This window comes from Juglans regia, chromosome 11, assembly GCF_001411555.2.
Source record: "Juglans regia cultivar Chandler chromosome 11, Walnut 2.0, whole genome shotgun sequence".
Lineage (NCBI taxonomy): Eukaryota > Viridiplantae > Streptophyta > Magnoliopsida > Fagales > Juglandaceae > Juglans > Juglans regia.
The window spans coordinates 14,496,429-14,520,636 of NC_049911.1; the positions used below are offsets into that span (position 1 = coordinate 14,496,429).

The 24,208-nt window shown below is 38.0% G+C and overlaps 1 protein-coding gene across 3 annotated transcripts in view; it reads left to right on the forward strand.

The window, feature by feature from the left end:
- LOC108991516 (diphthine--ammonia ligase) overlaps positions 1-24,208 on the forward strand; it is a 49,535-nt gene that overhangs the window by 13,402 nt on the left and 11,925 nt on the right. For all 3 annotated transcript variants that reach the window (XM_035695694.1, XM_035695695.1, XM_035695696.1), the window contains 5 exons: positions 3,567-3,649; positions 3,765-3,837; positions 4,436-4,781; positions 4,920-5,251; positions 13,312-13,649. In XM_035695694.1, coding sequence (XP_035551587.1) covers positions 3,567-3,649; positions 3,765-3,837; positions 4,436-4,781; positions 4,920-5,251; positions 13,312-13,649 — 1,172 coding nt within the window. The remainder of the gene's footprint in view (positions 1-3,566; positions 3,650-3,764; positions 3,838-4,435; positions 4,782-4,919; positions 5,252-13,311; positions 13,650-24,208) is intronic.

A 24,208-nucleotide genomic window follows, 5' to 3' on the forward strand; every position in this document is an offset into this window, starting at 1 on the left:
CCATTGATCAGGCAAGTGCAGAATGGTTGGAGAAAGTTTTTGATGAGGATGAAGTTCTTGATGTGGTTAGAGGAATGGCAAGGGATAAGGCTCCGGGTCCGGATGGTTTCTCAATGGTTTTGTTTCAATCTTGTTGGGATATAGTGCGGGATGATATTATGAAGGGTTTTCTTGAATTTTATACATTTATGAAATTTGAGAAGAGTTTCAATGCTACATTTATAGCACTTATTCCCAATAAGGTAGGGGCTGTGGAGATGCGGGATTTTCGGCCTATTAGTTTGGTTAATGGGCTATACAAGATAATCTCTAAGGTGTTAGCTAATCGTTTGAGTGTGGTGTTGGGTAATATTATATTGAAATCTCAAAAGGCTTTCGTAAAAGGGAGGCAAATTTTTGACTTGGTTTTAGTTGCTAATGTGCATGTGGACAGCAGAATTAAATAAAATGAATCTGGAATTTTGATTAAATTGGACATGGAAAAAGCATATGGACATGTTAGTTTGGATTTTCTCTTGTATTTGCTTGGGAGATATGGTTTTGGAGAGAAATGGTGTATGTGGATCAAACATTGCATTTCGACGTCGAGATTTTTCCATTTTGGTGAATGGCACTCCGGTTGGGTTTTTTAATAGTTCACGTGGTTTGAGACAAGGAGATTTGCTATCTCCTTTTCTTTTTGTCCTTGTCATGGATGTGTTGAGTAGAATGTTGGAAGCGGCGGTAGAAAGAAGGCACTTGTCGGGTTTTGAGGTGGGAAATGAAGAACGGGATAGCATTAAACTATCTCATCTTCTTTTTGCCGATGACACTTTGATTTTCAGTGAGCCCAACCAAGAACATATTTGTTCTTTGAGAGCATTGTTGTTATTTTTTGAAGCTGTCTCAGGTCTTAGAATTAACTTAAACAAGTCTGAAATTGTACTTGTGGGTGCCGTAGGCAATATTTCAGATTTGGCTAATATTTTGGAGTGTAAGATTTCTTCACTGCCGCTGAAGTATCTTGTTCTTCCCTTGGTTGCTCCTCACAAATCTGTTTTGATATGGGATGGGTGATCAAGAAGATTAACAGAAGGTTGGTTGGATGGAAAAAGTTATATTTGTCTAAAGAGGGAAGAATTACTTTGATAAAGAGTACGTTGTCTGATATTCCTACGTATTTTCTTTCACTTTCCCTTTGCCAACTAGGGTTGCTAGAAGAATTGAGAAAATTTATTGTAATTTCTTATGGGGAGGAATAGGAAAGGAAAAGAAGTTTCATTTGGTTAGTTGGAACAAGGTTTGTCAACCGGTTTCTTGTGGAGGATTGGGGGTGAGAAATTTGAGCTTGCTTAATAAAGCACTCCTTGGGAAATGGCTTTGAAGATATCATGAAGAGAGAGATGCTTTATGGAAGAATGTTGTTGCTGTTAAATATGGGAGTGGGTGGGGGATTGGTGTTCTCAGGAAGTTAGAGGAGGATATGGGTTGAGTTTGTGGAAGTTTATTTGGAAAGTTGGGGAGAGTTTTCTAAACATATTAAATTTAAGGTGGGCGAAGGGAAGATGATTCTCTTTTGGCACGACATTTAGTGTGGGGAATCAACTCTAAATCAGATTTTCCATCTCTTTATAGGATTGCAAGGGATCAAAATGTTGCTGTGGCAGATTATCTTCAATGTACGGATAATAATATTCTATAGAATGCTGACTTTATTAGAGATGCAAATGACTGGGAAATGAATGTTGTTTCAGATTTTTTGGGAAGAATTTATAATTCAAAAGTGATGCAGGGAAGAGAGGACAAGCTATCGTGGGACCATGCTGGAAATTTCAGTTTTTCAGTCAGTTCTTTTTATAAGGTGCTTAATTGTCATTCTGGCTGTGTATTTGTCTGGAAAAGCATTTGGAGGGTGAAGGTACCTACTAAGGTGGCGATCTTCAATTGGGTGGTTGCTCTAGGGAAAGTTTTGACTATGGATAACATTAGAAAATGTGGATTGTGTATAGCCGATTGGTGTGTCATGTGCAAGAAGGATGGTGAATCTGTAAATCATCTTTTTTTACATTGTGAGGTGGCAAAGTCTTTGTGGAATGAGGTTATTGGTTGGAGAGGTTTATATTGGGTGATGCCTAAGGAAGTTGTGGATCTTTTTGCATGTTGGCGTTGTTTTGAGGCAAGGAAAGGTGTTGCTGCCAGATGGAGAATGATTCCTTTGTGTTTAATGTGGTGTTTATGGCTAGAAAGGATGAGAGATGTTTTGAAGACAAAGCGTTCTTTTGTAGATCTTTGAAATTTTTTTTTTTTACTTTGAGTTTGTGGGCTAATATCTTTGTAAGGAATGATAAAAATGTACTGAATCTGTTTTTGTTTTAGTTTTCCTACTTTCTAGAGTGTAGTAGGTATTTCATTTGTATACTTCCTGTGTACTTGGGCTATGCCTATTCTTGGTAATAAAATTCTTATTAATTATAAAAAAAAAAAAAGACGCACACTTGTGCTTTGCACTTTGTGCCTAGGCTCTAGACGGTGTTTGTGCTCAAGTGCATCTAGTGCTTTCACCAACACTGTTTGTGACCTATGAGTAGAGTTAGGCTTAAATTTGGACATCACTCAGTAAACAATTTTGCACTCAAGGAACCAATCCTTATAAACCATACATGATGGCTGCTACCCCTTTCTTTTTCCTTTGGTACCATTGTGCATCATATAATACGACTAAATATTTTAAAAAGTTTTCCGGCATTCATGTGTCATCTTTCTTTCCTTTCTCACAACTTTTCATAACATAGGCATATTCATGTCACAAACATATCCATTGCATGCAACATAAACATTTCAATGAACTTGGGAATGGAACGTATGATCTAAGGTACATAAAAAGGGGCTTCCGAAGAAAAATGCATGTTACGATACACAAGTCCGGGGTTTAACTTGGTAAAAGACATGTCTCCAGGATTCCTTGTCATAAAAAAATATTTAAAATTGTTGAAACAGTAATGGAATGATCATATCTACTTATCGACTTGGCTTCAAGAACTCAACAAACTTCTCATCACAACTTGGCAATATTTTATTGTATTATCCCTTCCAACACTAAGTATAGTCCTTTGTATACTTCCAGTGTACTTGTGTTATGCCTATTCGTGATAATAAAATTCTTATTAATTATAAAAAAAAACACGAAGTATAGATCTGTTTTCTGTCTTTAAAACACTTAAAGAAGCTTGTTCATGTTTTAATGGATTCTAGCCTCTCTCACATTTATGATGTAGTGATTGTGTTTCTTGCTATGCTTTGAACTACTATAGTGATGCTATCAACTACTCTGTATAATATAAATATGGTCTAGCTTTTCTCAATTGGTAATGTGAATGTATGTTAGATTTCTTTATGTAGTATTAGATTCAGAATTAGTAAAAATCCTATTGTTGTTATCTATTAAATTTACATTTACCATAAAAAAGAATTAGTAACAATCATTTGTCATCATATGCTATTTTCTTACTGCATATTAAGAGAAACACCTTTTTATATTCATATGGTTGGCTTGTAGATCAGAGTTCAACACACTTTCAATTTCATAGGTTGCAGCGATGGGGTTGGACCCTAGAAAGCATTTGGGCAAAGATATAGGTTTCTTGAAGTCTTATCTACATAGATTGAAAGAGTATGTTGAGTCCTTTTTTTCAGTTTCTTTTTCAACTTTTTTTATTGGTAAAGCTTTTATTAAATTTTATGAGCAGAAGTATAAATGCTTTGTTCATTCTGATGTTACTACACAGGTTGTATGGGATTAATGTATGCGGCGAAGGGGGGGAATATGAGACATTGACACTTGACTGCCCCCTCTTTCTTGTAAGTTGACTCCCTGACACATTTTAGTTTAATAATTTTGATTTAGTTCTGCCCATGTTACTTTTGACACCTCCCCTTTTCCCACTGTTCATCACAAGGCATACAGTAAGTCATGAATAAGTTGTGGTTCTGCAATCATATGTAATTTTATTACATTACTCTTCTTCATTCATTGGAATTTATGACTCTTACGGGCTCATGATCTCAGATTTTCTAAGGGATCTGTTGTTACTGCTAGTTTTGATATTTTCTTCTTTTAATATTGTTAGTCAAGGTTTATTTATAAAAAAAAAAAAAAATATTGTTAGTCAAGGTTCTAGAAGACTTTGTTTATGTGGGTCATTGCTTTAGATTTAAATGGTCTCAGCTTCCATGATTTTCTTGTAACATTTTCTAGTTCTTAATTTGGTGTACTCACATGTATACTTCCGGTGTAACTGGGCTATGCCTATCTTTATATCAATCAAATTTCTTCTTACTTATAAAAAAAAATATTGTTAGTCAAGGTTTAGGTCACTTATAATATTTTATGTTTTTCTTTATATGTTATTGTTATTGGCCCTATTTATCACAAACGTATATCATTATGAATTTACAGAAAGCCCGAATTGTACTCGATGAATTTGATGTTATAATGGACTCTTCTGAGGCCATAGCCCCAGTCGGAATTCTTCATCCCTTGGCCTTTCATCTAGAAAATAAGGAAGAGTCCAATTCTATAAGTGACATTGACAAAACTTCTGAGATTTGTCCGGAGAAAGTGGGTTTTGTATATGAAGTGCAAGGTGATTTTCTTCAAAGCAGTGAAGCCATATGCCAATCTGCTGCAGAAGTCACCAAGTTAGATGGAGTTGCAGAACATAGACTTCGGATTTCAAGAACAAAAAGTTATAGTACATTTTCCATTTGTTGCTGGTTGCAAGATACGTGCCATACTTCAGCAGGTAGACAATAGAGGAATGGTGATTTTGCAGTAATTCTCTGTAATTGTTTTCCTTCCTTTTAAAAAATTGCATCCTTTGCTTTTATTTCAATTTATACTATTACTATGTTAACTATTTTGTGTTAATTTTGATTTGTAGGTTTGCAAGAAGATTTGGAGGTTGTTTTAAAGAAGATTGAACTAGAGCTTGTGGGATGTGGTTTTAATTGGGAGAATGTCCTCTATGTTCATCTATATATTGCTGACATGAACAAGTTTACCATAGCAAATGAGACATATGTGAGATATATAACACAGGAGAAGTGCCCTTTTGGTGTTCCATCCCGAAGTACCATTGAACTACCATTGTCACAAGTGGGTTTAGGAAGTGCTTACATTGAAGTTTTGGTTGCAAATGACCAGAGTAAAAGAGTTTTGCATGTTCAAAGTATTTCCTGCTGGGCGCCTAGTTGCATTGGACCATATAGCCAGGTAAATTATCAAGCAGTATTATTTTTCTCCAATTAATTATTATCAGATAAACAATTGCAATCATCTCAAGTATGCCAGGTTTTGTTTGCCAGTGAGTTCCTTCAAAATTCTTTTTGGGAATATTTTCTTTTTGTAAGGGATTGATGCAGGCGACAAGGAGATAGTTTTATTTTAGTCTGATTATTTAATTTTAGGGTCAGAAATATTTTTGTAATTTTTTAAAGTCTCCAATGAGTTTTGGACCACTAGATCTTATTTTGGATTTCTTTTGTTTTTCTATTTATGTAAGATTTTTTCTGGTGTTTGATGCAACGGGTTTATTTATTTATTTTTTAAATAAGTAAATTGATTCAATTAGAAATGCGGGTGGGCGCAACCCACACAGGGTGTACAAGAGAAGCACCTGAATAGGAAAGCGGGAAAACAAGACAAAATCATTGTAGTTCGAGAATCTAGGACTATTCTGAGTCGACATTCAAACATAAAGAGTTGTGATAAATGGTTTTGGCCAGGTTAAACAGACTGGGTTCTAACATTATGTTACGTATCCAACCAAAAAAGCAAAAGCTAGTAGATGGAAAAGCCAAACTAGTACATCAGTTTATATTGTCTCAAAATCATCCAGCTGGGTTTCCCCAACAGTGTGTTAAAAGTTAAAAACAATTATTTATTTGATGCCAAGAGGTAGATTTTTAGGAGGCGACAGCAAGGTTGATTTTGGCTATACTTGATTTTGATGGTTTGGTGCTAGTATTTGAACAAAAGTCGGTAAATCCTGGAATATGTATTAAAATAATGTTATGTGTTTCTTGTTACCACCTTGACATGATACTTGTTAGAGGGTATTATTGTAATAAGTATAACTCATGAGGGTATACTCGTCAATTATATGTTTTTCTATATAGTGGAATAGTAATGAATAAAATGTAGGGTTTTTGAACAAATGGTTTTCCCTCCATGGTATCAGAGCGTGCCTAGTACATTTGATTTCACCTGTGTCTGCATACATTAAAAAAAAAGGGAAGAAAATCGACTTGGTGATGTTTGTTTGACGGCAGTAAAGCTGTCAGTTGTCAGTTGGTAGGGGCCGGTTGTGGTCACCGACCTTTTCTGTGGTGGTCAATGGTGCGGTGGTGCTGCTGGACGTGAGTGGAACAGATTTTTCCAGCACAACACTTGGTTTTACGTTGTTTTCGGGGTTTTCTGACATCTCATCCGGTAGTGGCTGTTGGATTTGAGCTCACTGTCATCATCTGTACCTTCCGGTGACTTTCCTGTCATTGGAGGCCGCTGGTAGGGCCACTTGTCGAAGCTGAGGAAGTATTTGGTTGCAGAGCTTAGCTATTTGGCCTTGGGGTGAGGATGTCCTTAACCCAGATTAAGTTTTTGCTCCTATCTTGAATTGCACCTGCTTGGTAACGAGAATAAGGTAATCCACAACCCATGTATTCTCGTTACAATAAGCTAATCCAATTTTCAACCCATTTTCAAGCCGGAATTGGTACAAACACTCTTCGGACCTGATATCGACCTCATACTGGTTCCAACCCGATGCATACCGGTTTGGGGCCGATTCCAGCTGATACATACCAGTTCCAACAGATACAGACCGATTTGGAGCCAATACATAGACTGGTTCAGAGCTGATGCATCCCGATTTGGAGTCGATACATACCGATACAAGCCGAAATCCAGCTATTTTCACTGATATTTGCTGTTAATCAAATAGTACAAGCTGAAATTTGGACATTCAGGTCTGTTTCTCGTGTAGTTTCGGCATATTTTGCACGACTTCAGCGCGGTTTATATTTTTCAAATTGGGTTCTTCGGTTTTTCATCCATATTTCACATCTTGTATTGGTTTCTTTGGTTTGGATTGTGTGGTATTTTTCAGCCTCCATGTCTACTAGATTTGAGTCATTGTTTCTTACATCAAGCTTTAATGTGCCTATGACTTAGGTAAAATTGAATGGGAAGAATTTTTTAAGGGCAAGGGTCTTCGTAGCCACTTGGTTGATGCAAAATCTGACTCAACTAGTCATACATTTGCTCAATGGGGACAAGAATGTGCTCAAATCATGTCATTGATGTTGTCTAGCATTTAGCCTAATATTTGGTCTGGTTTGATGCATCTTGACACTGCGCGAGAAGTGTGGGGGCATCTCTCAAGCAAATGTATTAAGGTTTTGGGAATATGACCTGCATTTATGAGTTGTGTAAGCAGTTCTTTGGGTTGGAACAAGGTACTTTGGGTCTTGAAGAGTATTATTCTCAGGTGATGAGTATATGCGAAGAGCTCAAAATGTATCAACCTATTACTTTTGATGTTTCACTTATGCAACAACAACGTGAAGACTTCAATGTTGTTTGGTTCCTTGTTGGCTTGAAGCCAGAATATGAGTATGTTCGTTCCCAAATCTTGGCTAGTCCACAGATTCCCTCATTTTTAGATGTGTTCTCTCGGTTTCAACGTGCCACATTGTCTAGACATGGGTCTCAATTGTCTTCTGATTAAAGTAGTGAGAGATCTGCTTTGGGGTTATCTCTTATGGGAATCACAATGTTGGTCCTATCAGGCGTGAAGGTTGTGGTGGTAGAAGTGCACATAGGGGATGTGACACTAAGGGTGGTCACACTCAAGGTCGTGAATCTGCCATTTGTCAAGATACTACCTCACCATCAGCTAGCTCCTACCCGCCTCTAGATTCCGATATTGTCACCATATCAAGAGATGAGTATGCTCAACTTTTGTCTCGCACACAGGCTCCGTCATCTTCCACATCTACTCTTGCTCGATTAGGTACAACATCCGCATGTCTTCTCTCATTTACTCAAGTTTCATGGATCATCGATTTGGGCACTAACAAACATATGACTGGTTTGTCTTATTCCTTATCTATTTTAGATATTGTGAAATCTCCAAAGATGTTACTCTTGCTAATGGTTCTCTCTCTAAATTACAGACGTTGCATCAACTAAGCTCACTGACTCTATATCTTTATCATCTGTTTTATATGTTCCTGGCTTTCCCTTTAGTTTGTTGTCCATTGGTAAGATGACTCAAAATCTCCAATGTTCAGTGAGTTTTTAGCCCTCTTTATGTATCTTTCAGGATCTCAAGACAAAGAAGAAGATTGACACAGGGCATGAAGCTAGTGGCCAGTATTATCTTGATTTCAAGCATTCGCCCACTCAAGGTCTCACATCCTCATCATCATCCGCTTTTGAATGACATTGTCACCTTGATCACCCTTCCATTCCCCTTTTGAAACGTCAGATTAGAAATCTTGGAAATGTATCTTTATCTTCCTTGTGAAGCATGCTTAGCAAACATCATCATGTGTCTTTTGTACCTCGAGTTGATAATTGAGCTTCGAGTCATTTGAAGCGATTCACTTTGATGTATGGGGACCAATTAATATTGAATCAAACAAATTTCAGTATTTTGTTACATTTGTGGATGATTATTCTAGTATGACATGGTTGTTTCTGATGAAGACACGATTTGAACTTTTTTCTATATTTCAAATCTTTTGGAAATAAATTAAAACCCAATTTGGACTGAAAATTCAAGATTTGCGTTTTGAAAATGCTAAAGAATATCAATCTAATTCCTTTGCTACTTAAGTAATAAAGAAATTGTTCATCAAACCTCATGTTCTTATACTCCTTAACAAAACGATGTAGCTGAACGCAAAAATCGTCATTTGTTAGATGTAACCCGAGCACTTTTACTTCACATGCATGTTCCTAAACTTTTTTGGAGTGATGACGTCCTTACTGCTTGTTATCTTATTAACTGCATGCCTTCATCAGTCCTCGATGGTGCCTCTCTTTTATCCATTTTGTTCCCTCGATCTCCTTCATTTTCCCTTCTTCCAAAAATCTGTTGGTATGTTTGTTAGAGCGGTGCTGCTACTACTGAAAATTCGGTACCGAATAGTGTAATGTTTTTTCTTTAAATATATTTTTTAATCACTTTTAATTTTTTTTTTAAAAATAAAATTTACAAAATTATTAAAAAATATTTCCTTAATTATTAAGTAAAAGAAAAACAAAAAATAAAAAAAAATAAAAACACAATTCGGTGGAAAATTTCGGTGGGAGTAGTGTTTCTTTGTTTGTTATGTTCAAAACCTTGGCCCAGGTTTTGATAAGCTTGATCCACATTCTACTAAATGTATTTTTGTTGGTTATTCCTAGACTCAAAAGGATATTGCTGCTACTGTCCCTTTCTGAGATGCTACTTATCTAGTGGTGATGTCACATTCTTTGAGTTCATACCCTATTTCTCAGACATATTTTTGATTGGTGAGTGTGATCTTCTATCATTACCTACTTTACACTTCACTCCTCAACCTCACCCACTCTTCCTTGGCACCTTCCACTGTTCCTTTAGAGGTTTATTCACGTTGCCAGCGGCCACTGGCTCCCATGCCTCCACCAACCTCGTCTTCGTCTTCAAATTCTAAGTTCCCTAGTACTTAAGATCTCAGCCTATTGCTCTCTAAGAAGGTACTCGGTCCTTGTGTTACTCAACATCCAGTTAGCCAGTTTGTCTCTTGCCATGCGTAATCTCCTTCATTCTCATGTTTTATTTCTCAACTTTCAAAGATCTTTGTTTCTAAAACAGTCCAAGATGCTTAATCTAATCTGAGGTGGGAGGACAACTATGAAGGATGAAATTGATGCTCTTCATCATAATGGGACATGAGATCTTGTTTCACTACCACCTTTGTTGGCTATAAATGGGTGTATATGGTCAAATTCCATCATGATGGTTCTATGAAATGTTTGAAAGCACGCTTGGTCACTAAGAGTTACACTCAAGCTTATGACATTGATTATGAGGACCTCCTCTCCGGTTGCCAAAATCTCTTTTGTTCGTGTGTTTATCTCTCTTGCCCCTAATTTAGATGGACCCTATTTCAGTCGGATGCTAAAAATGAATTTCTACATGGTGACTTGCATGAAGGAGTCTATATGGAGCAACCACCTAGGTTTGTTGCTCAGGGGGAGTGTTGAGGTTCTGTAGTTAAAAAGGCACTATATGGTTTGAAGCAATCCCTTCCAGCATGTTTTGGAAGGGTTTTTGATGCTGTGTTGGCATTTGGCCTGCATAGATATCAAACTGACCATTCAAGTGATGCAAGTCATATTTTGTTGGTTGTATATGTGGATGACGATATAATTATTGGGAGTGACTCAACTGGGATTGGTAGGTTGAAACCATCAAGTAATGTGTGTTGATGTGACTTTGTCTCAAGAATAGTCAAGGCTTCACGAAACGTCCATCACATTAAGTACCATCTAGTCCCACCCACCGAGAAAGCACCTACACTCGCCTTCGAGATCGTTACTATCTTGTTTGAGGTCATTGATTTTTCTTAATCAAACCAAGGGAAACCACTCCAGGAGTTCTACTAGGATAATTTTTTTTTTGATAAGATTTCTACTTGGATAATTTCCATACCAACTTAAGGTCATGAATCATGATGCCTTCTTAAAGAATTTTCTTTGTAAAAATTAGCACTTTGTCTTATGAAACAATGCTACATGAGAGTAATTATAGATATGCATGTGCTTCTATTATAGCATATCATGACTAAATAATTAAAATAGACTTTCATGTAATCACAGTTAATATACAATTATATTTCATAAAATCAATGAGTACAATTGAAGAGTAACTTACAGACTGTTCTTGGTTTACATTCGGCATTCACATTTATGTGCAATCCTTAATTAGAAAAATAGAGCAATTTATGCTAATTACAAGTTCTAATTTCTAATGTGCATTTTACTTGACTATACTATGCTATTTTGATTCCCAACCTACTCAATAAGCATATATCTATCACTTAGAACTTCTCATTACCTAGAACAGAATTTAATCCTCAGTTATACCCTTTTACATGCTACATACAACTCAGATTTTTTTTTTGATAAGCACTAATAAGCACTAACCTGAGAGCATTAGCTTAATGTATTTCTTATAATGTGCATTAAACACCTAAAGTTTTGAAGTGGTCTAAGACTTTCATTAAGCTCTAAGCATAGATCATATCCTAGTAATTACTAAACAATATTTCTCTAATATCAGAAAGTTGTACATGTGAAACACTAATTAAACTTAAAAGCTCAAACCGAACATGATCTTAGCTTCTTTGTTAAGTATAAGCTTTCATCAACCTTAATCTCATGTACTACTTGCATAACCATCATCATTAAAAAAAATCAATAAACACTAGTTATGCATTAAACACACTAATGAAGCTTAGCCGAGACTTACATTTTCATAGATAGACTATACTTCCTACAAGTTTATCTAAGAAACCCATTCTGAAATTTACTAACTATTCTATGAACCAAAATCAGAAAGTTAGAGAGAAAACCTCACTTACTAGTGCAAAACTTTTGTGTTGAGAATGAATCCTTCAACTCCAACTTGGCTTTACTCTCAATTGGTTCACTATCTATGGTTGGTTTTGGAGTTTGGCTTGAGTGAAGTAAGAGAAAGCTTGAAGAAGCTTTTGTGAGAGGTGAAGATGTCGACCAAAATAAGGGTTCTGGTTGTAGTTAAATCCCATCAGTTTTTGTTTCCCAATTTCTGATGAAAAGTGTACAAAAGTTGATGACAAGTGTGCATGTGGTGGCAATAAAGCAATTTGTTGTAAAAAATGTGGAGTTTAGGTGGCGTGTAATGTGATGGCGACCCCTTGGTTTTGTGTGGGACCCTCTAGCACATGGTTTGGACAGAAATGGCTTGATGGTTTTTGGATTGATGACTTGGCACACATGCATGCTATGTGTCACAAGTCCATTGGTCCACTTGGCTCCATGTGATCTCTAAAAATTTTATTCTACCAAAAATTCTAACTAAGACAATGGTGTCTTCTAAGTAGGTCAATTATGCTCTTAAATTCTAAAAGTTCTTTGAAGATGCTAGTCCTTATGAAGTTTTTTGGTCAGTACACAATTTTTGCACGATCAATTTTAGACAGAAGATTTGGGCAAACTTAAGATATTTTCTTGGGATTGAAGTCGGCGTGTCTAAAAAGGGTATTAGCCTACTCAGAGAAAATTTGTATTTAGACCTTTTGGAAGAAACTATTGTGTTGGGTGCACTACCTATTGACACTCTTATGGATCCGAATTGTATGCTCTTGAAAGATGAAGCGGAGTTGTTTGAAAATCCAGGTAGGTATCGACGACGACTTGGGAAATTGAATTATCTTACTATCACTAAACTTGACATCTCTTATGCAGTGAGTGTAGTGAGTCAATTTTTAGAAACACCAGGGGTCTCACATTAGGATGTTGTAATCCATATCCTTCATTATCTTAAGCAAACCCTTGGCCTTGGATTGTTATAGAAGCCAAATGGACACCTTAGAGTTGAAGCTTTCTCAGATGTTGATTGGGCAGGGTCTCCTTTAGATAGAAAATTTGCTACTAGATATTGTATCTTTGTGGGAGGTGACTTGGTCACATGGAAGAGTAAGAAACAAACAGTACTACCTTGTTCTAGTGTAGAAGCTGAATATAGGGCGATGGCTCACACTACTAGTGAGTTGACATGGTTGCTACACTTAAAGCGATTGGATTTCCAGCTCTTGTTCCTCTTCAGTTATTTTGTGATAATCTAGCTACGGTGCATATTGCCTCTAATTATGTGTTCCATGAGAGGACTAAAGCACATAGAGATTGATTATCACTTCATTGAGATACAATATTAAGTGGTGACATTTCTACACCTTTTGTGAAATCTGTTGATTAACTTGTAGATGTGTTTACTAAGTCCTTGTGTCATAGTCGGTAAAAGTTTATTTGTTTCAAGCTGTGTTTATATGATATATATGCGCCAACTTGAAGGGGGGGGGGGGGTTAGAGCGCATTATTGTAATAAGTATGACTCATGAGGGTATGTTTAGTATATATAGTGGAACAATAATGAATAAACTGTAGGGTTCTTGAACAAATGGTTTTCCCTCTTGCTTGTGTTCTCTCTATACTTTACAACAATAGTCATACAGCACACGTTCTTCACTTATTTTCAGGCAACTTGGCATAGGGAGATACTTCAAATGGCTGGGCAGTTGGGGCTTGACCCTCCGACAATGACTCTCAGCAATGGAGGCCCCTCCGCTGAGCTGGAACAAGCACTAGAAAATAGTGAAGCAGTAGCTAAATGCTTTAACTGTTCAATATCTACTTCTGCTATTCTCTTTGTTGTCTACTGTTCAGCATATGTTCCATCACCAGAGAGATGCAAAATTCAAGACAAGCTGGAAACTTTCCTTGAGCAAATGAGGCTCTTTCAGTCAGACAGAGAAAACATTTCTAAAGCTCTTGATCCTATTTTTCTGTATCTCCTTGTGCCAGATCTTCCAAAAAGGTAATTATTCTATACGGCTCTAACATTTTGATAGAAAGCATACGCATGCATATGGGTTATGGGTATGATACTACCAAATAGCATTCATATGACAATTATCAAAGAGTAGGACATTCTATGGTAGGGTTAAGCTAATAAACATTTACACCTATATTTTCATTCACAATTATATTTCCTGTTCCATACTGAAAAGGATATTATTGTAGTAATTAAGGTGTATCCATTACTTATAACCAAATTAATCCCTATGTTCCAATTGCTATAAATACTATGAAAATTTGGATGGATTTGTGGAGTATTGGGAATAATTCTAGAAGTTTTGTTTCCAATATTAGATAGAGTTAGTTTCTAGAAATGTCCACATCATACAAGTGTTTGATGTTTATCTTCCGTAGGAAATTTAAGGGAATCCATACACCCCCTACCTTGGTTGATGCTATTTTCCTCTATGGCCTTCAGGTGGTGCAATCAGTGCATGCACATCTAAAATTGAAACTTCAGCTAGAACTCAAATTCTTTAGAGGACCTTGAGTCAACGAAAGCTTCACAAAGATAGATTTGGATCAAATTTTCATGAATACTTGATCAGTAATGCTTTACAGTTAAGTATAATTGGTATCTATTACCATTGCATCATGATACTTGCTGTCTTTGAGTTTTCTTTTATTCTATTTTTTCTTCCATAATTCAACTTTTTATTTGTAACTACTCAATACTCTTTGGATAATTAGGATTTAAGACAAGGGAGCTGCTAGAGCTACCGAGGAAATTCACCCAAGAGTTCTACCGACTGTGTAAAACTTTTTTTTTCCAACATTTTTTTAAACCCCTTAACATTTTTTTGAAAAAAAAAAATACAAACTCTTTAAAAAGACACTTCCTTAACCATTAACTAAAAAAAATAAAAAGCAATTTGGTACAGAATTTCGGTGGGAGTAGTGTTTTCCTTAAGACAATAATTGAAGGGATATTTACACTTGCTCCCTTAAAAGTAATTAATTTTTCAATGACTTATAAATTTCAAGTTCGATACTTGGCACCCTTGAGCGCAGCTCTCTCTGTTGTTTGGATGGCTGCACTGGGGAAGATCCTTATTTTGGATAACTTAAGGAATAGACTTTCTGGTGATAGAATAGTACTGTTTTCTCTTGGTACAAAAACTTAGGCTCTAAAAGCTGGTTTAAGGGTCTGGAATAAGGAGGTGTTTGGAGATATTGGGATGAAGAAATAACTTCTCTGTGAAGAACTAAGAGATTTATAGATAATTGAAGAGTCTCGCCAATGAATGAGGTAGAGAGGTCAGGAAAGATTGAGCTCGTTAGTGAATTGGAAAAACAACCTTTATGAAGGAGATAAGTTGGAGGCAAAAGTCAAAGGCTTTGTGGTTTAGTGAGGGGGTAGATGTACAAAGTATTTCCATCAGGTGGAAAACTACATAATAGAAATAATTTCATTAACTTCTTGTTGATGGTAATATTTCTGCTGACCCATTGGTGGTGAGGGATCATGTAGTGCAGAACGTTACTCATGGCGGCCAAAGTTGGATGGACTTTACTTTGCATCAATTGGAGAAGATGATGCGTTGTAGTAGGAGTAATGAAGTTTGGGAAGTGGTGAAAGCTCTAAATGGCTAAATGGGCCTAGATGGATATTCTATAATTTCTATTGCCTTTTTCTAATCTTGTTGGGATATGGTGAAAGAAGATATTATGTAGGTCCTTCATGAGTTCTATGCAAAAAAGCAAGTTTGAGAAAAGCCTTAATGCCACCTTCTTATCTCTTATCTAGGGGTGGGCGGCTGGTCACCCGGACTCCCCCCAGCCCACCCTGGCCTTCCTCACTAGGGGACGGGCAGGCAACCTGCTTGCACAGGGTACTGGTGCAGGTGGGTTCATTTAATTTTCCCAATTGACCCCTCTTTTTTCTCTCCCTCCTCTTCTCTTCTTCTCATACCTCCTCATGAGTCTTTCTTATTCTTATTCTTTCTATTCTTCTTATTTTTTTCCTCCCATTCTTCTCCTATTCTTCTCCTCCTCCACCCACAACGAAGTTGTGGTCTACAACGCACGACCATAGCTTGGCCATGGGTCTCTGCGACCCACAACCATGGCCACGGCCATGCGTCTTTGCACAGAGAACCACGGTCATGGTTGTGGATTAGTGAGTTTCAGACCCATGACCGTTGCTATGAGTCTGTGAGTTTTGGACCCACGGTCGTGGGTCCTTGTGTTTCGCACAGATCTACAAATTTGTGCATAGATCTCAGTTTTTTGTTGATATTGTGCAATTGTTGGATGGATTTGCGATTTTTTGTGATTTTTAGTTGTTGGTGGTGGCCGAGTGGTGGTGGTGTCAATATGCCCTCCTAGCTAAGGGAAGTGGATGGTCAAGGATGTGGGTGGGGATGAGGTGCGGGGAGCCAAAAGAGATTGAGTTAAAAGATTTTTACCCATTAGTCTTGTGGATGGTATTTATAAGATTATTGTTGAAGCCCTAGCCAATAGAGTAAAATGAGTGCTATCAAAGATCATCCTCAACTCTCAAAATGCCTTTGTCAAAGGTTATGATTGCAAGTAAATGTTTGGATAGCAGGCTGAGATCTGGCAGGCCAGGGGTGATTTGTAATTTGGATATTTAAAGGCAAACAATCATGTAAATTGGGGTTTTTACTTTACTTCTTGAAAAGATGTGGGCTCGAGGAGAGATGTTGTGAGTGAATAAAACATTTTATCTCCTCAGTTAGGTTCTCAACACTAGTGAAAGGTGTCCCATGGGTTTTTCCAGCAGTTCCTGTCACATACGTCAAGGAGATCCTCTGTAGTTCTACTCTTTGTTATTATTGTCATGGAGGCTTTGAGTAGGATTATCTCTGGTATGGAGTGTAGGGGCTTATTGTCAGGTTTTTTTGTGGGCTCGATGAATGGATTTAGGCTCAACATATCTAATTTGCTATTTACTGACAACACTCTATTTTGTAAGGCCAATCGTGACCACCTACACATTTACAGCTATGCTTTCAAGCAATATCTAGGTTGAAGCTAAACTTGGCAAAGTCATAATTAATTGCTCCTCGTTGGTGATGTAGGGAATGTATCTAGTTTGGCGGACATCTTTGGGTGTAGAATCTCAACTTTCCCATGACATATCTTGGGTTTCCCTTGGGAGCTCCCTTCAAAACCAAAGCTATATGGGATTGCATTATTGAAAATGTGGAGAGGCGGCTAGCGGGTTTTAAGCAATTATATTTTTCTATGGTTGGAAGAATTACTTTGATTAAAAGCACATGCCAACTTGCCCACCTATTATGTCTCTTTTTCCACTTCTTGCGGGAGTGGCCACCAAATTTTTTGTGGGGAAGGATCGGGGAAGATATCAAGGTCCATCTTGTGAAATGGGCTAAGGTGCACACATCAGTTGAAGATGGTGGGCCAAGGGCGAGACTATTAATGCTCTTTTTACTGGCTCTTATGGGTGGAGGAGGGGGAAGTGGTTTTGGCGGGCTGCCTATGAAGGAGAGCCTATGGAAGGTTTTAATAGACATGAAATATGGGAGTATGGGGGGGAGGTTGGTCTTTTTTGCAGTAAATGGGTCTTCTAGGGTGGGTGATGCATTTAAAGATGGAGCAGTTGCTAACATGATGGAATGAACAGTTTTAGCCACTATTAGTATATTTCATTGTGCTTTGTGAAACTCCCAACTTCCACTTGGGATGGAACGGAAAGTTAGAGCATCGGGACATGCAACACATGGTTACATACCATTGTTCATGATAGATAATATGCAATGCAACCTAGTATGCAATTAGCAATATGCAATAATAACAGCGGAAAAATGGTGACTTCTAAAATTTTTTGTGCTAGAACAAACTAAACATCCCAACATTCAAATTAAACATAGATAGAGCCTTACTTAATAGAGGTCCAAATAGTAAGACAAGCTCAACAGAAACTCGGGTGAATAGAATCTCCTTATTACAGTTAACTTCATAGGGGTTTCATAAAAGGCAATTCAAATCATTTATCTAATACGCTCCATGGTGGACAGTCACATCTCTAAGAACATTACTATTAACTCCATCTTGTGGTCGGGGTCGGGCTCGTTCTCAATCATCTGAAGCCAAAGGGTGAAGCTCATCACCATCTTGATCAATATTCGGTCCTAACACAACTTCTACCATTCCCCCCCGTGAGACTACCATAGTGAGATTCCTTGAAATCTCAGTAAGTTAAACAACCAACGTACATAGAGATATGCATGACTAATGATAAATATGAGATGCATGCATGATATGCAGAAAAAAATGTATTTGTTTTCCATCCAGATTCCTCATCTTCCAGAAAACTTTAATGCACATTTTTTTACGGAGAACATTTTATATTTCATCTTTTCCAAACATATCATATTATATTAGAGCCATCATTAACATATGGTAACGTCACGGTTCCCCCATTTTGCACCATGAGACCGTAGCACAACTTAGGTTAAGATGACTTCTTTAGGGCTGCACAGATATAACATTCAATGCATTGATCATAAACATTTCTAACATATGCACCCACCAACGTTAGATGCCATATACGATTTCGCTCTGGAATTCTTTAAAAAGAACTCATTTGAAGCCTGTTGACTGTTCTTCGTCAACCTAGGGGTTACCACTTCATTTTTAATCACTCCAGATTGAATAAAAGAGTTCCACTAGGATATTCCCTTATCCTAGTATTGGCTCGTGACAAAATATTTTCAAGGTATGATCATGACAAAAAATATTTTTCATGACGTGTGCTCATTTTGTAACATGTGGTATGCTTCATGCAAAAATGACATGTTTTTATGTAACATGCTAAATCTTGCAAATTTTACATCTCATGTATGCAAATAGCCGAATGCTCAATGATTTATCATATAACATTTCATGATCAAAATAACATTTATAACATGAATGTGGTGTTTTGTCAAATTGGATTGAATGCCTCCTTTGTGAGGATTTCCTTTCATTATATAGGCACAAGTGTGTGTGATACAAGGCTAGAATCAAACCAAATTTACAGCAATCAAATCTGTCTACAAAAGGAAACTATGACTATTTACATAATTTGTCTAAATAAGGAACATGATCTGTCTAAATAAAGAAGTATATATATACATGTTAGGAAAGCAAAATAAGGAATGTCTTGTTGTCAATTAGGAAAGCTAAATAAGGAAGGTCTTGCTGTCATCCTCCCTCAAATTGATGTTGGTCGGTCAAGAAGTATCAATTTGCCCACAAGAAACTGATGGCGTTGTCATGTCATGGCCTTTGTAAACACATCAGTGATTCGGAGGTCAGTAGAAACATGAGGAAGAGAAATGATACGAGTGTCCAAGACTTCCTGAATGGAATGACAGTCCACCTCGATGTGTTTTGTATGTTCATGAAAAATAGGATTTGCGGCAATTTGAATGACACTAGTGTTGTCAGCATGGAGAGGAGTAGGATTGGACTGAACACAACCAAGCTCAGCAAGAAGACCACGAAGCCATAGAATCTTAGAACAAGTAGCGGACATCGCACTGTATTCGGATTCGGTGGAAGATTTGGAAACACGATCCTGTTTCTTACTCTTCCTAGATATTAAAGAGTCACCAAGAAACATGCACCAACCCTTAATAGATTGTCGTGTATTAGGACATCCTGCCCAATCAACATCACTGTAAGCCACAAGGCGAAGAGAAGTCCCAGTAGGGAAGAAGAACAGGCCACGACTAGGAGATCCTCGAAGATATCGAATAATACGACAAACAACAGCTAAATGTAGATGACGTGGAGCCTGCATGAATTGACTAACCTGCTGGATAGCAAATGAAATATCAAGTCGAGTAATAGTCAAATAGTTCAGGCTACCCACAATCTGTCGATACATAGTAGGGTCGGAAAGGAGATCACCCTCCTTTCGACGATACTTTGTGTTTACTTCCAGAGGAGTATCCACAGAAGAAGTATCTTGAAGGCCAGCCAAAGTAATCAAATCCTGAGTGTATTTATGCTGATTCAAAAAAATTCCAGATGGATTAGTATGAACTTCCGGCCCCAAGAAGTACGCAAGAGGACCAAGATCCTTCATATGAAATGAGGCTTGAAGATGTTGCTATAGTCGGGTGATCAAGGTGGAATCCGTCCCAGTAATAACAATATCATCAACATAAAAAAGAAAACTGAAGCAAGGTGGATCGGAATTTATCAAATCATGCTTGGGGAGCTTGTTTCAGCTCATATAAGGAGCGTCTCAACTTACAGCCATCCAAGGAAGAAGAGGATGGCAAACCGGGTGGAATGGTCATGTATATCTCTTCTTTGAGATTACCATGAATAAATGCATTTTTGACATCCATTTGATAAAGAGGCCAACCTTGGTATGCAACAACAGAAAGGACAGTCCTCACCGTAGTTGTCTTGGCAACCGGAGCAAAAGTCTCCTCATAGTCCACCTCATACTCTTGCCTATTGCCAAGTGCAACCAACCGTGACTTATATTGATCCAGAGTCACGTCAGAATGCAGCTTCATAGAATAAACCCATTTGCAACCAATGACTTTAACCTTAGGAGGACAAGGGACAACATCCCATGTATGATTATCTTGAAGAGCCCGAAGCTCTTCGGCCATTGCCTCACACCAAAAGTTATGTTTAGCCGGCTTGGAATAACCTGACGGAATGGGAATGGAAGACAAAGTAACATGAAGAGAGGTATGTGAGAAACCATACCGATCCGGTGGACGAGACACTCTGGTCGAACGTCAAGGAACTGTGGGGTTGTCCGAATCACCAGTAGAAGATACAGTCTGAGCAGGCTCATATGACGGATCAGGCTCAGGAAGCGGCAAAGTGGGTCGTCGTTGTTCATATACAAGTCCAGGTTTGAATTGGTCAGGAGAAGGATTCAAGTCATCAAAATGCGGCAAAACATGCATAATAGGCGAAGACTCAACATGAGAAGAAAAGAACGATTGATTTTCAAAGAAGACAACATGACGGGAAATGCGAAATTTGTGAGTGCATGGATCATAGCAAACATACCCTTTGTGTGAAACACTATAACCCATAAAAACGCACTTAATAGATTGAGCAGATAACTTATGACGTTCATGGGATGACAAATGAACAAAACAAACACAACCAAAAGTATGCATATCAAGATAACGAGGATCCTGATGATAAAGACGAAAGTAAGGAGTTTCAAAATTCAAGACATTGGACGACAATCTATTAATTAAATAAACTGCTGTAGATAATGCTTCAACCCAAAATTTAGGTGGAATAGATGAGTGGAGCAATAAAGTACGAACAACATCCAACAAATGTCTATTTTTACGTTCAATGACACCATTTTGTTGAGGTGTATAAGGACAAAACCGCTGAGAAACAATGCCTTTTTGTTGGAGAAAATCATGAAACTCACGAGACATATATTTGCCACCGGAATCAGACCTTAGAATTTTGATTATGGAAGAAAATTGAGTCTCAGCATAGGCGATGAATTTCCTTTGTCTCTGCAGCCTTACACCCTAATAAACCTGTTTTCCCAAGCAAGTCAAGTATATATTTCCTTTGTGAAACAAAAATATCTCTCTTAGACCTTGCAAATTCCATACCAAGAAAATACTTCAAGCCGCCCAAGTCTTTGATCTCAAAGTCATTAGCAAGCACCTTCTTTAATCTTTCAATTTCACTGCTGTCATTTCCTGTCAAAATAATGTCATCAACATAGACAATTAAAACAACTTCTTTCCCTTCACCTAAGTGCTTGTAGAATATATTGTGATTAGCTTGACCTTGAATGTAACCATGACTCTTACGTATAAAAAAAAAAGAATGTAACCATGACTCTTTAGAGCCCTCCCAAAGCGTTCAAACCAAGCTCTAGGGGATTGCTTAGTCCATACAATGACTTTTTCAATTTGCACACTTTTTCTCTATCTAGGTTTACCTTCAAAACCTGGTGGTAACTCTATAAAAAATTCCTCCTCTAGATCTCCATTTAAGAATGCATTCTTTACATCTAACTGGTGTAAGGACCAATTAAAATGTACAGCCAAAGACAGTAACACTCGGATTAGGTTTATCTTTGCCACGGGAGCAAAATTTTCTTGGTAGTCAATTCCATAGGTTTGTGTGAATCCCTTGGCTACAAGTCTCGCCTTGTATCTTTCTACATTGCCATCAGCCATAAACACCCACTTACATCCTACACACTTCTTCTCCTTAGGTAAATCAACAATCTCCCAAGTCCCATTCTTTCGGAGTGCATTCATCTCTTCAAGAACTGCTAATTTCCTATCTGGATGATCTAGTTCTTCAAGAATGTTCCCTGGAACAAATAGGTGAGAAATATTGGATGTAAAGACTGTCAAAATAGGTTAGAGTTCTGTTTGAATGGCCGAATCAATTGGCCTTTGAGTGATCTGTATATTATATAGAAACTTTACAAGAGAACTATACATGGGAAGAAACTAATTATCGAGTGATTCTAGCGTAAACTTTACAAGAGAACTATACATGGGAAGAAACTAATTATCGAGTGATTCTAGCGTTCTTAGCCTTATAAGGAAACTATATATTCTGTACAAGCCTAAGTAACGGAAGTAAAGATGAGATAAGGAAAGAAGAATAGAAGGAAACTATATTGATGATGGACAGCAAAGCTTTCCATTGACAGCCCCCCTCAAATTGATGCGGGTTGATCAACAAGCATCAATTTGCCACTTAAGAAACAGTGTCGATGGCGAGTGAGAGCTTTGGTGAAGATATCAACAATTTGTAGTTCAGTGGGAACATGTGGGAGAGTGATAACACGAGCTTCAAATGCTTCACGGATAGAGTGACAGTCGACTTCAATATGTTTCTTGCGCTCATGATAGACAGGATTGGCTGTGATTTGAATAGCACTCGTATTATCAGCATGTAGTGGTGTAGGATCGGTCTCAGAAAAATCTAGCTCAGCAAGCAAACCTCGAAGCCAAATAATTTCGGAACAAGCAAGAGACATTGCCCGATACTCAGATTCTGTAGATGATTTAGAGACTCTGTCTTGCTTCTTACTCTTCCAGGAGATCAATGCATTACCTAAAAACACACACCAACCAGTAATAGATCGACGTGTATCAGCATAGCCGGCCCAATTAGCATCGCTATAAGCAATAAGGCGATGAGAATTGCCTGCAGGAAAGAATAAGCCACGGGCAGAGGTGCCCTGAACATAGCGTATGATCCTACGGACAGCAGCCAAATGAAGATGACGAGGGGTTTGAAGAAACTGGCTGACTTGTTGTACTGCAAAGGAAATGTCCGGTCTAGTAATGGTGAGATAGACAAGACTACCTACCAACTTCCGGTATAAACTGGGATCCTCAAGTAAATCACCCTCCTCTTTGCGAAGCTTAACATTCAATTCCATGAGAGTATCAACAGAAGTGGCCTCCTGTAGGCTAGCTGTAGCCACCAGGTCACTAGCATACTTATGTTGATTGAGTGAAATACCAGATGAACTACGATACACCTCGAGACCAAGAAAATATGTGAGAGACCCAAGGTCTTTCATATGAAATGACTCAGAGAGATGAGTCTTGAGCTGACCAAGTAAAATAGAATCGGAACCAGTAATCACAATATCGTCAACATAAACCAAAAGAACAACAATACCCACATCTGATTTCCGAAGAAACAATGAAGTGTCATACTTGCTCTGCTTGAATGAGAATTGTAATAAAGCGGTTCGAAATTTATCAAACCAGGCCCTTGGAGCTTGTTTGAGACCATAAAGGGAGCGACGAAGCTTACACACATGCGAAGTCGAAGGAGAAATCAGTCCTGGTGGTGGTTTCATATAAATACACTCTTTAAGATCCCGTGAAGAAAAGCATTCTTGACATCCATCTGATGTAGTGGCCAATCATTAAAAGCAGCAAGAGCTAGAATCGTACGAACAGTAGTCATCTTAGCCACAGGAGCAAAGGTCTCTTCATAATTGAGACCATATTCCTGATTATTCCCAAGAGCAACAAGTCGAGCTTTGTAACGATCCAAACTTCCATCAGATCGAACCTTGACTGAGTAAACCCATTTGCAACCCAGAGGAGCAATTGTTGGAGGGCATGGCTCAATGTCCCAGGTATGATTGGCCTCTAGAGCTGCAATTTCTTCCTGCATAGCTTGTTGCCAACAGTCATGCTTGGCAGCTTGTGAGTAGCATGTGGGAATATCAAAATTGGATAATGCAATAGTAAGAGCTGAAATAGAAGACCCAGAAGGAAAACCATACCTATCCGGAGGTACAGACACTCGAGGAGAGCGTCGTACCAAGGGCTCTGGAGGTGCTGCAACTGACTGGTTCTGGAGCATGTTAGGATCAGATATCGGGTGAGCCACGGGAAGAGACTGTGGGCGGGAGCGTCTCGTATACACAATACCTGGTTTAAAGCGAGAGCGGACTGGAGGAAGATTTGAGAATTGTTGCTCAAAGGAGGGGAGGACCACAGTGGAAGAAGAGGGCACAGATGACATAGGAAAGAAATGTTGATTTTC